Below are 12763 nucleotides of genomic sequence, written 5' to 3' on the forward strand. Positions count from 1 at the left end.
TGAAATCATCCTATATTATGGGAATCTTTCTATTAACTACGGACTAAACCAATGAATGAAGCACACATTATGCCAGTGTTCAGATCAGATTTATTTATTTAAGAAAACTTGAAAACCCGCCTACAAGTTAAAAGCCTAGGAAGTTACATTGTTTATAACTTTAGGATCTACATTAAATTAGATAAATTAGGAGCCTGGTTTAGCTCAACAGACAGAAGCACTGTAGTTTAACACCAGCTGTCTGCAATTAAAGCACGCCAGGCTCAAGGTTGACTCAGCCTTCCATCCTTTCTAAGGTAGGTAAATTGAGGACCCAGTTTGTGGGGGCAATAAGGTGACTTTGTATAAATATACAAAAGTATGAAGGCTATTGCTTAATGCACTGTAAGCCGCCCTGAGTCTCCGGAGAAGGGCGGCATATAAATCAAATTAAAAAAAAAAAAATAGCAGTAGGATCTACACTTAATTCTTTAGTAGGAAAGAAACACACCATGGTTCATAAATAAAATGGAAGGATAAGCAAATTTGAACACAAATCAAATGAACAATAAAGACAGTCAACATAAACTCAGGAAACAAAAAAACACTTGAGTGTCTGGCACTTCCACAGGTACAATGAGAACAGTGGAATTTTAATTCCAGATGGCTTCATCGATATTTCTCCATCAGGCCAAGGATTACCTTATATGCACGTTGGGGAGCATCAATGCCCCAAATAAAATCCCAGTGAGACCAATCAAGGAACTCCTTATAATAGACAACATTAGTTGTTCGAAAGCGTAATTGCGCAATTTCCATTGGCCGGCAAACCCAATCTTGTCCTCCAGTCCACATAGCAACTGGCACAGTGATGGCCTCTATCCTGTAGAACGGTGGAGTTGTCTGAGGAAAAGAAAACAGCATGAGAAAATTAGAAATTCTCCTAGAACAAAATTCAATACAAGGGCGGGAATTGAATGAAAGGACTTCTTCTATACAAGAAGTATCCAGAGGAGCCCAAAGAAATTCTGAATCAGGGTAGTGAATTGTCATAGATTCTTTCACTGCATTCCTAGTTTTGCTATAGATTGTGCCAAAATGCAAAAACTCAGACAGGTGCTCCTCAAGATATTAGGCATTCAGAGACATCCATTCCTTTTAGTAAGATGTTTTATAGAAAATGGCCATGGACAAGCATAATGAAAAGTAAAAGAAAAAAGAAAAAAAGAGCACAGGTACTGTATATTTTTTGCATCCCCATTTCTATTTAGTCCTCTTTGTTATATCGTCTCTGACTCAACCACTTTTAAAAAATTTTATTCTGCACTGTACTTACTGCAGGCTATATCCATATTGTACTTATATTTTAAAGATGCTCAAAGCCCTGCAGAGAATATAGGAACGCTTCTTAATTTCCCTACACCTATCTCCACCCTTGTGGGAAGCCCACCTGTAGTGATCTCAGGAAAAAAATGTGTGAGTTCTATGTCCTAGACAAAAGACTGGAAAAGCAACAGGCCCAGACAGAGTGACTCCTTCTTGCTTGAAAGACTGTGCTGAACAATTAGCCCCCATCTTAAAACAGCTGTTTAATAAATTACTGAAGATGTGTTTTGTCCCTTCTATCATCATCCCAGTTCCTAATAAACCCTGCATCAGGGAGCTGAATGACTATAAGCCATCTGACATCTATAGTCATGAAGTCCTTTGAGAGGTTAGTGCTGGCCCATTTTGAAAGTCATCATGGATCTGCTGTTAGACACACACACACCCTTGCAGATGGCCTACTGAGCAAATTGATCAACAGATGAGGCTGTCAATATGATCTTTAATCCCTGGGGACCTGTGCATGGGTCCTGTTGCAATGTTTTCAGGATCAGACTCAATAAATCATTTAAGAATTAATAGTTCAAATATATCTCTCTTTATTTACACAAGGCATTCTATATTCACTGAATATTCACAGATAGAAGCAAGGAATGAGTGCGTGCAGCTCCTTATATATACAATGGGTGGAGCTAGATATGGGAGTGGTGAAGTATGAATACATTAAGAAGTGAAGAATAAATTAACCCCTGATATCCCGTTCATATACTATTTACATATTGGAGAATAAGGCATTTACTTGTGACAGGTCCTTTTTGAGGACTTCAGTTCAGTGCTAAATTTATTTATTTATTTATTTTATTTTATTAAATTTCTATACCGCCCTACTCCCGAAGGACTCAGGGTGGTGAACAGCCACAGGATAAAACACATAAATACAAAAATTTATGTGCCATCATTCCAGAAATTCTTCACTCTAAAGCAGAAGAAGCAGGTGTAATGTCCTCCCCATATCCTTCCACTTCTATCCCAACTACTTTGCTGAAAACACGTGTCTATTGCTTTCCAATAAACAGAAAATTTTTACTTATGGGGATTTTCCAAAACAATAGGAAGTTTTCAAATCAAAAACACTTTCAATTATTTATACCTTATTTTTAGTTACCCAGGATAAAAGTATTTCACAGAATAATCTGGTAGCTTGGCAGAAAGCAATCATTATAGTATGAGATTTAGGAATCAAATGTTCATTATTTGTCTTCTTTCCCATGAAAAAATGCAACAAACCCTACATTAAAGAAGTGTCAAAATCCAGCACCACCAACCTGGTTATAGATATCTATGTTCTTCGAGCCATAGTCAAAATATCTGAAAAGCCCACTTTTCATTAACTGGAATAAGAAAGAAAACACAACAGAGACATAAGGAACTATATTTTTCTATTATAAAAATAATAATGAAGTGTAAAGACAAAAATGATGCAGAAATCGTCCAATCATGTTTCATTACCATTTAAGGGGAGTTAACTCCAATGAGAAGACATCAAGACAACTCACAGTTTTTATCATTTCCATGAAGTTGTTTATTGTCATACAGCCAGCAAAAAACAAACCAAAACCAGTCAGAACTGGATGTTGAGGTCTTGGACCTAACTACAGGTAGTCCTCGACTTACAACAGTTTGCTTAGTGACTGTTTGAAGTTACAACGGCACTGAAAAAAGTGATTTGTGACCGTTTTTCACACTTATGACTGTTGCAGCTTCCCCATGGTCACATGATCTATATTTGGATGCTTGACAATTGACTCATATTTATGACAGTTGCTGTGTCCTATGGTCATGGGATCCCCTTTTGCAACCTTCTGACAAAGCAAAGTCAATGGGGAAGCCAGATTTCACTTAACAACTGCAGTGATTCACTTAACAAATATGGCAAGAAAAGTCGTAAAATGGGACAAAACTCACTTAACAAATTTCTCACTTAGCAACATAAATGTTGGGCTCAACTGTGGTCATAAATTGAGGACTACCGGTAGAACACCATGTGCCTTACCAAAACCACTGTCAGCCATTTTGTTTATGTTAAAAATGGTGGATATTTTTTTGATAAATCTTATATTTTACAACTCAACTCATAGGTTCTACTTTCCCACCTACAAAATGGCCAATGAAAAGCTCAGGTTTTCACTCCAAGCATTCTGGAATGGTTGACCCATTATTTTATACACAGTTATTTACACCTAATATTTAGCCTTGATATTTGCTATGTATTGGACATGCAGAGTATTATCTGCCTTAAAAGATCTTTCTAAAATTTTATTTTTTAAAGAAAAACATCTCCAAGTAGTTATCCTGAACAAATCATATTTGTACAGGCTTTGGCATGTAAGCCATATGCATCCATGGACATCTCCAGATAGATGGGTGAGTCAAAAAGGTTAAACTCCTTCCCCTTTCCCCCGTTTTTTACATACATTAAGGCTTTGATCATGCAGTCACCCCCTCCCCATCTTTCTTTGATACTCAAGATAACTTAAAAATCAATGTGGCATCTAGGTATCTAAAGAAAACCCATTCACCTTTGGATTAGACAAAATGTGTTCATTGTTTAGCGTATGGCATATCATACATGCACTAGCAATATATATTAACATTTCACTTAGATTAGTAAAACACAATACAAATGTCAAATATAAATGTCAAAAAGGTCTATGTTCAAGTATTTCTTTTCTTAATTAACAGCCTTTTAGAAGGACTGAGATGTGCAATATTTTTGAAAGACGTTTTCCATCATTAAGCAAATGCTGTCTTCAATTAAGAATTTGCTGAACTGATTTAACCAGCAGTTAAAGGTATTTAATTACCTTGGTTTTGTCTTATTCTTATTGGAGTTCTCAACAGACTACTTTATGATTATTTTTACCTGACCATGGGGATTTTTTTTATTAAAAGATGAAAGATTTGTTGAATTCAATCATCAAAATGAACCTTACCTGGCTCAAGTGGATTATGAGTTTTACCGAAGTATAATCTGGGAAATGTGAAATATACACATCAGAACGGCTCTAGAAACAGTAAAGAAAAGACTGTTTAGAAGAATTTTATACTGCAAAAGGCTTCTGTGAACTGTACTGCGTAAAAGATGAGAAGCATCTAGGCCTTTTTGCCGTCACGTGCCAAAAGTGGGGGGAGCGTGGGGGGGTCATGCACGCACTGTCCCACACCCATAATTCAATGCCCCCCATGCCCGCCCACCCATGCACATGTGCCCCCCACACACTCCCCACACTTTTGGCACGTGATGGCAAAAATGGACCTCGTAGGCCCATTTTTCGCCCTCCCCAGGCTCCAGAAGCTTTCTTGGCGTCCCCACCCCTGGAGGCCCTCCAGAGGCCAGAAATACCCTCTGAGAGCCTCCACGCAAGCCCTGAATTTACCTGGCATCCAAAATGGGCCACATGGGGACTCCTGAGAGGGGAGGGGCAGTGTTGGAAGCATGCATGCACGCTGGAGCTGAGCTAGGGCAATGTTCACATGCCCACAGATATGTGTGCCATAGGTTCGCCATCATGGATCTAGGCTAAACTTGAGCTAATCACTGAGTAATTTCATACAACAGGAAGGGAGGGAGGGAGGAATAGATATCCAGATGAAATAGGAAGATTATGTTTTTATTTACCTTTCACTGTTTAAATGCAATGCGTTTTAAAGTATGACAAACCAAAGAATGATCAGCACCATTGGCATTATTTTTTAATGTTGTTTTCATCCAGAGACTCAGATCATAGAAATACTTGCAAATGTATATCTATATTGTTGAGAATCTGAATCCAAAAGCTCAACACCTTCACATACCCTTGCATACTTTCCCAATGCAAATTGAGCTTCCAGGCTAGGATTAAATTAATAGAATCATAAAATTATGAAACTGAAAGACATCAAAAGGATGCCCTTTATTAAAGACTGAAGACACATCCTGTGTGGTGCTGGACAACACAGTTGTCAAACCTCCTGCAACATTTCTGACAGCATCCCTCATTTAAGTCTTGTGGGAACTTTTTTTAGAAAATGTATTTTGTCCTGCAAACTCTTTATCTTGGATTATTTCACTCTTTAACTATATAAGTGTGGGACAACCTTTAAAAAGCTTCATTTTCTTTAACATTTTGAAAAACTTCATTTAAATACCTTATTTAAATTCTTCAGATTAAATCCAGCAACTAGAGAAAGTGCTTGTCTGCAGAGTTCATCAGCCGGTTGCCGTCTACACTGTTGGGCCAGAGCTGTTCTCTGGTGTGGATTCAGCAGAACAAATTCCTTCTTCCCAAATATGAGCTGCAAAACCAAGGAATCCTTTTTCCTGTGAATCTTTCCAATGGATTTCTTAAACAAACTGACAAATTAAGAATCTTAATATTCTAAAATCCTTAAATTAAGAAAACAGCTACAGGCTATGTAAATAAGTTTTGGAGATTCTTCCCATTTCAATTACTTTTCCAATTTTCAGATTTATCAAAGAATTTGGCCTTGTTCTTTAGTTTACTTTTTTTAAAAAAATATGAATTTGCTATGAAGTTCTATATATTAGAAATTATGGAAGAATAAACTCACCACCTGGGTGAAGGGAAAAGGAACAATTTAAAAAAGACATGTCCAACCTTTTCAATTGCCTGGGCCACATTGAGTAAAAAGGGGCACATATAAAATGTATGACCCGTTGCGCCCACGTGACACCCCTCCTGCGCGAGCTGCACTGGCTCCCAGTGGTCTTCCGGGTGCGATTCAAGGTGTTGGTCACCACCTTTAAAGCGCTCCATGGCACAGGACCCGGGTACCTTCGAGACCGTCTTCTGCCACCAATAGCCTCCAACCGGCCAGTCCGCTCCCACAGAGAGGGTCTCCTCAGGGTGCCATCGGCCAAGTCATGTCGGCTGGCGACACCCAGGGGGAGGGCCTTCTCTGTGGGAGCCCCAGCCCTGTGGAATGAACTGCCCCCGGAAATTTGTAAGATTTCTGACCTCCGGGTATTTCACTGCGCACTTAAGACCCTATTGTTCCGCCAGACTGGGTTAGCAACATAATTTTAAATTGGATGTTTTAAATTTTTGGGGTTTTAAATTAAGCCAAATTTATTTAATACTTTTAAATTATTTTAAATTGATGTCTATTCTGTTTTTAAATAGGCTGTACACCGCCCTGAGTCCTTCGGGAGAAGGGCGGTATAGAAATAAAATTATTATTATTATTATTATTATTATTATTATTATTATTATTATTATTATTATTATTATTATTATTATTATTTAGTTAATATATATAAATAGCACTTAAACTTATACACCACTTCACAGTCCTCTCTAAGTGGTTTACAGAGTCAGCATATTGCCCTTAACAATTCACATTTTATCAACCTTGGAAGCATAGAAGGCGGAGTCAACCTTGAGTTGGTAAGAATCGAACTGCAGGCAGTCAGCAGAATTAGCCTGCAATACTGCATTATAACCACGGCCCCACCATGGCTCTTTTGCACATAATAATGTTTAAAGTTTACAATTTTATGAGAGTGCTTTATTAGCTGTTCAGGATCGTATGCGGCATGTGGGCCACAGCTTGAAACGGCTGCTTTAAAGAACTAAGAAACAGTTCTGATAAGAAAACTCAGTGCTACAAATATAGGAATGGGAACATAAAAATAGAACATAAAGATAGAAATAATAGATTAAATAAGAGTTGTAAATTTATAGGCAGAAGAACAACACAGGGGTTTAATTTTGCATAAATAAAACAATTTTGTGTGGTCTTTATAATAAATAAACCTAACAGAAATAAAAGTTGCTCATGTTAAAAGCAAAATTCAAGAGGAGTATCATGTGCACAAGGTCAAAAATGGAATCAAGTAGATGAGACAATAAAACTGGACATTGAAGACAAACTTGAAATCCCTGATGCTTTCAAATCAGTGGTGGGTTGCCCCCAGTTTGGACCACTTCACAAGAACCGGTAGTAAAACTGGTGGGAGGCCCCGCCCACCGTCCCAGATGTCGTCATCAGCGATCTGCGCATGCATTGCGAACCGGTGATAAAGGTAAGTAGAACCCACCCCTGCTTCAAATGATGCCGTACCTTAGAATAAACTCAGGGTATCCTTCTAAAAACTGCAGAGAAGAATTTGCACTGCAAGTTTTGCAAATATTGCTGCAGGGCCAAAATGAAGCAGCTCTGAAAGTTGTTCTTTCTTCTTTCATCCTTCTTATTAGTACAGGTAATAATCCTTCCTATTAGTACAGCTAACTAAAAGTTGGTATTGGTCTATATATCAGACATGTCAAACTCAAAGCCCACGGGCCAGATCCAGCCCACAGGGTGTTTAGATGTGGCCCGTGGGGCTGCCCTGGAGACAGCGAGGGGGCGGCCCCCGCCAGCTCCGCCCACCCCAGCCGCAACTGCATCTTAGACCAAGAAGAAGGAACAGAAGGCCAGTGGCTGGGCTGCCTTCTGGCCTGCTGGATTTGGGTTTTTCTTTTGGTTGCGGCGTATGGCTTGACTGTCGCCGAAATGCAGGAGGGTTTCTCTATCAGCAGGGATCGGAAGCCTAAAGGCCTCTATCTTTGTTGCCATGCAGTTCTAAAATTGATGGGCTGCTTCTAGGGAGAAAAATATGAAAATAGGGCAAAACAAGCATAGTCCATCATGGTTTATTAATTGCCAAGTTTTCCTCAGGTTTTCCTATCCCTTCCTGGGCTATTGAAATCACATTGCTAAGGTCTGTACTGAACACCTGGCTGCAAACTAGGCAGCAGGGGTGTCAAACTCAATTTCATTGAGGGCCACATCAGGGTTTTGTTTGACCTTGGGGGGCTGGGGTGGGTGTAGCCAGGGTGAGCATGGCCAGCTCAATGTCACTTGTGTCGGAGGCACCTGTGGTGGCCTGAGTGCTCTGCCAGTGAAAATGGGCTCCCAAGTTCTGTTTTCGGGTGTGAGGCCTCCTGCAACCGTCTCCCAGTGGAAATGGACCTGCCTGCGGCCCTCCCGAGTTCTATTTTTGCTGGCAGAGTCAGCACAGGTCGGTCCTTCACTGTTTCCAGGGCAATCCTATGGGCCAGTTCTAAGCACCCTGCAGGCCAGATCCGGCCCACAGGCCTTGAGTTTGACACCCCTGGCCTAGCCCATTGTGCAATCCCAGGCCACATTCTGGAGGTAGGAGGATGTAGTAACAGGAGAGAGCTGAAAAATTGCTCCATTATTTATTCTTGCCTCTAGCAGCCTCTATGTTCTTTGACATATTTGCTAGCAGCCGGCAAACTGTGAACTTCCCTTTCCCCCTGGAGGAAAGAATTCAGAAGTGCTAGATTTATTTTTCCTGCTAATTACAGTATATTTGTATATTTGTATTTAAGGAGCTGTGAGAAAAAGATGTGCCTGAAAATTAAAGGATGTCAGGATTGAGCTGTGAGACAGGAAAAGGAAAGTGCACCATTAATATTCTGACCTGACACCTGCATGCTCTCAGGGCCCAAAATTTATCTTCGTTCTTCATAGGCAGGCAGTGTGGATTAACTAAATTCTTCTGGATTCTGGTTTTAAGGTGAGTATCGTGAGCTAAGGGGGCCTTTGACCTTCTTCTTAAATACATAATAATAAAATAATGAGAACTAAAGACTTGAAGCGAAGGCAGATTAGAAAGAACAAGACCTTCAATTCCCTTCCTGCTAAGAGTTCCTTAATAAGGTTTGCTCTTCCTTCCTAACATCAATAAAGGTGGTTTTTCTAGAAAATGTGTGAAGAGCTACAATTAGTGATTTAACTATGTTTTCCTTTTGGCTGTTTTTTAATTTATATAATATATGTTTAATTGGGGTGGCTTGGAGAGGCAGAAGTGACCAACATGGAGGCTGCACCTTGCTCTCCAGATATTTCTCCCCTGCAGATCTCTGGAGAGGAGAAGGAGGGGGTGGCAGAGCTACGTGAGGGAGGGCTGCCCCAACAAGCCAGCATCCTTACCACACACAGTTGGAAACAGAGATTCCCTTTCTAGAAGGGCCAGCCTCCCTTGTGCAGGATTGGGGAGCGCTGTTCCCCTGCCTCCTCCTCTTGCTCTCTAGAGGTCTGTCAAGGCAGAAGTTGGACTCAGAGTAAACTGTATTAATATTTAAGACAGAATTAAAATACATTTGTAAAATGTAACTAGCATCTAAAACTGAGATCCAGGATAAAACATAATGTATTTTTTTAAAAATTTGATTTATATGCCACCCTTCTCCGGAGACTCAGGGCGGCTTACAATGTGCTAAGCAATAGCCTTCATTCTTTTGTATATTTATACAAAGTCAGCTTATTGCCCCCACAAACTGGGTCCTCAATTTATTTATCTTAGAAAGGATGGAAGGCTGAGTCAACCTTGAGCCTTGGCGAGATTTGAACCTGCAGTAATTGCAGGCAGCTGTTCTTAATAACAGGGTGCTTTAGACCACTGTACTACCAAGGCTCTTGTTTTTGGAGTATAAGACGCACCTTTTTCCCCCCTAAAAGGGGGTGAAAATTTAGGTGCATCTTATACCTCAAATGTAGCCCCACTCACCCACTGGCCGCCACCCTTTGGCCTCTGCCTCGCAGCAGTTACCTCCTTGCAAGCAAACAGCAAGAAAAAACAGCTCCTTTCAGCTTCAGCACAGCCTAATTAGCACAAGTCAATTGGATCGGCCTCCCGACTCTCAGCTGATTTGCTCTCAGCTGTTTTGCACAGGGCTCTGCTGCTTGCTGCAAAGATATAAATTGCTGGGAGCAGATTTTTTTTTCCTTATGTTAATCAAGCTATGTTGAAAACAAAACTGAAATTAAAGCAGGCTGTTTGCTGTTTGCTGCAACGAGGCAAAATTGCTCAGAGGCAGAGGGAGATTTCTTTTTCTTCTTTTCCTCACCGTCTTATACTCCGGTGCATCTTATACTCTGAAAAAATTGGTATATGAAATTATAATGTAAAGGAGGGACTTCTGGTTGGTGATTCGTGGCGACATGGTTGTAGGAGAGTGATCTCTGCTCCCCAACCCTGTTTTTCGCCGTGCTTTGGGGACCCCAAGGGGCTCAAAGCCCGGAGAGAGGGAGTCAGGTGAGCGGGAAAACGTAGAGCAAACACTCCCTGCTCGACCGGACGCCTCTGTTGATCCCAACACGAGTGCGTCTGTCATTTAATGGCGGACTTGAGGCAACGATATGCCAGCAAAGAAATGGGAAGCAAAGAAGAAGATCGTAGGAGACAGTGCTAGACAAGGAGATTTTTATCTTCCCTGATCACCGGAGAGACCAAATCGGAGAGGAAGTGAGGTCGACTGCGTCGGGCAAAAGGACTCGCAGAAGGGAACCGAGTGGCAACTGGAGGAAAGGAGAACCAACTGGAAAAGTGGAGAGAACTGACAGGTCGGCACGGAAGAATAAGAAGAGTGTCTTAACAGAGCTGCGGCACAAGAGAAAGATTGGTGGGATGCTGTAAGTAACAATCAAGTGGGGGTGGGGGGAAAACACCTAGCTGTCACCGAGAGATTTAATGGAGAGTTAGACTGACGGAGACCCAGGCGGAGATCGAGGAGAAAGGAGGCAGGAAACACGGCCATTCTAAGGAACTGATGGCAGCAGCAACAGAAGAGTGACTAATAGACTAATAAAACGGAGAAGGGCACATCAAGAGTACAGCTAATTAACTTTGATAAATTGGAGAAACTGATTTATTAAAGCAGAGAAGAAGATCAAGGGCAGGAGGACCCTGAAAGTTTAAACAACAGCGATTTCTGCTATTTAAGCACTGTAATAGGACTTTGGACCCAGCTTTTAAAGATAAAGCAACTTATCCTTGCACCTCTTTGTGATCCCCTTCCCTCCCTTTTTCTTGTTGATGAAGTATTAATTAATTAGTATTAAGTAAGTAAGTAGGAAATATCTGTGATATAAATTAGCAGTTGATTATTAATCAATTAGAAATTAATTAGTGGTAAAACAAAAACAATTGTATATTTCAATGAATTGAATTAATTAACTATATGAATTAATTATAACTATAACTACAATTAAATTGATTATAAGTTAAGCAGATAAATTGGATATTTAGATTTAGATATTAATTAACATAGATTGATTAGTGGATTTATTATACTCTTGATAAAATATATAGTCTATATTTTATATATCTACTATATAGTTGGTAAAAGGTATTACTTTATAGAAATTTAAGGCTAAAGGATAGACTTCCAATGGTGAGCTCATCTCTGTGCAAGGAAACAAAATATAGGTATAAACTTTCCTTGGTTACGAGTAAGACCACCTTAAGTAATGTTGGGAAGTAAAACAACGATAGATCAGGAGAATAAGAAAAAGTAGAAAAGGTAATATTAGTGGATGATAATTTGGAGGAACATTGATAGGATAGTGAGAGACCAAAAGAAGATTTTGAAAGAAATGACAAGCTTTGCTTCAACAGTGTTAAAAAAAGGAAAGAAGACGACCTCTAATCCCACAATCACTATGACCTCGTCTGCAACTCAAAGATCGATGGAAGGACTATCTAAAGCAGAAAAACCCATGGTTATTCCAACAATGCAGGCTATGCAATCTACCTGACATTAATCCAAGAAACAATGATGAAAATGCAGGAGAAAATGTCCAGCAATCACGAGGAGTTGAAGATGGATATCCAAGCTCTAGACTATAAGATGAATGAGATACAAGAAACGATCCACGATAATGAACAAAAGATAAAGAAAGTGGAAACAAGGGTGGAACAAAATGAGAAAAATCTCGAATCAGTTGACCAGAAATTGATGGCGCAAAATAGAGAATTAGAGGATTCGACTATTCAGTTAGAGATGGACCGAGCGGCTTTTTACTTGCAATTTCAAAATATCGCAGAAGGCAAAGAGGAAGATCTGGGGCAAGTGATGACAGAACTGATTGCGGAAGCCCTACAACAAGATAAACAGCAAATAATAAATGAGTTGGATGAAGTCTACCAGGTGCAGACCAACTACGCTAGAAGGAATAAGTTGCCAAGGGAGGTCCACATCAGGTTCGCCAGGAAGAAAGTTAGAGATATACAATGTAACGAGGGAGGAGCCAATGATATACAAGGGGAAGGAAGTGACAACGCTGAAGCAAGTCCCTAGGAAGGTAAGGGAACTAAGAAGGGACTATCGCTTCCTAGCCATACAATTAAATAAGAGAAATATTTTATTCAGATGGATTCTGCCGGAAGGTATGTTAATTACATGGCTAGGGGAAAAAATCAAGATTGACAGTCTAGTAACTGCACAAGACTTCCTTGATCAGCTGGTAGGGATGGAGGAAGAGCAGAGCAGCAAGGAAGAAACTGGAGCAGCAGTCCAAGAAGAGGAAATTCCCTCCCAATGAGAATCTAAAGAAGGACACCTGGAGAAGAAGGAACCAGAAGAAAAAGAAAGTAAGGACACAAAAG

General features: G+C 40.1%; 1 protein-coding gene across 1 annotated transcript in view; it reads right to left on the reverse strand.

Moving 5' to 3' along the window:
• Positions 1-297: 297 nt before the first annotated feature.
• Positions 298-12763, reverse strand: part of LOC132709222 (lipase member M-like) — a 36549-nt gene continuing 24083 nt past the window's right edge. Inside the window, exons 7-10 of the mRNA XM_060682284.2 lie at positions 5494-5640; positions 4299-4370; positions 2631-2696; positions 298-882 (exon numbers count right to left, since the gene is read on the reverse strand). Of these exons, the coding sequence (XP_060538267.1) occupies positions 649-882; positions 2631-2696; positions 4299-4370; positions 5494-5640 (519 nt within the window). The 3' untranslated portion in view covers positions 298-648. The remainder of the gene's footprint in view (positions 883-2630; positions 2697-4298; positions 4371-5493; positions 5641-12763) is intronic.

Source organism: Pantherophis guttatus, chromosome 6 (assembly GCF_059756535.1).
Source record: "Pantherophis guttatus breed Tessera chromosome 6, ASM5975653v1, whole genome shotgun sequence".
Classification (NCBI taxonomy): Eukaryota; Metazoa; Chordata; class Lepidosauria; order Squamata; family Colubridae; genus Pantherophis; species Pantherophis guttatus.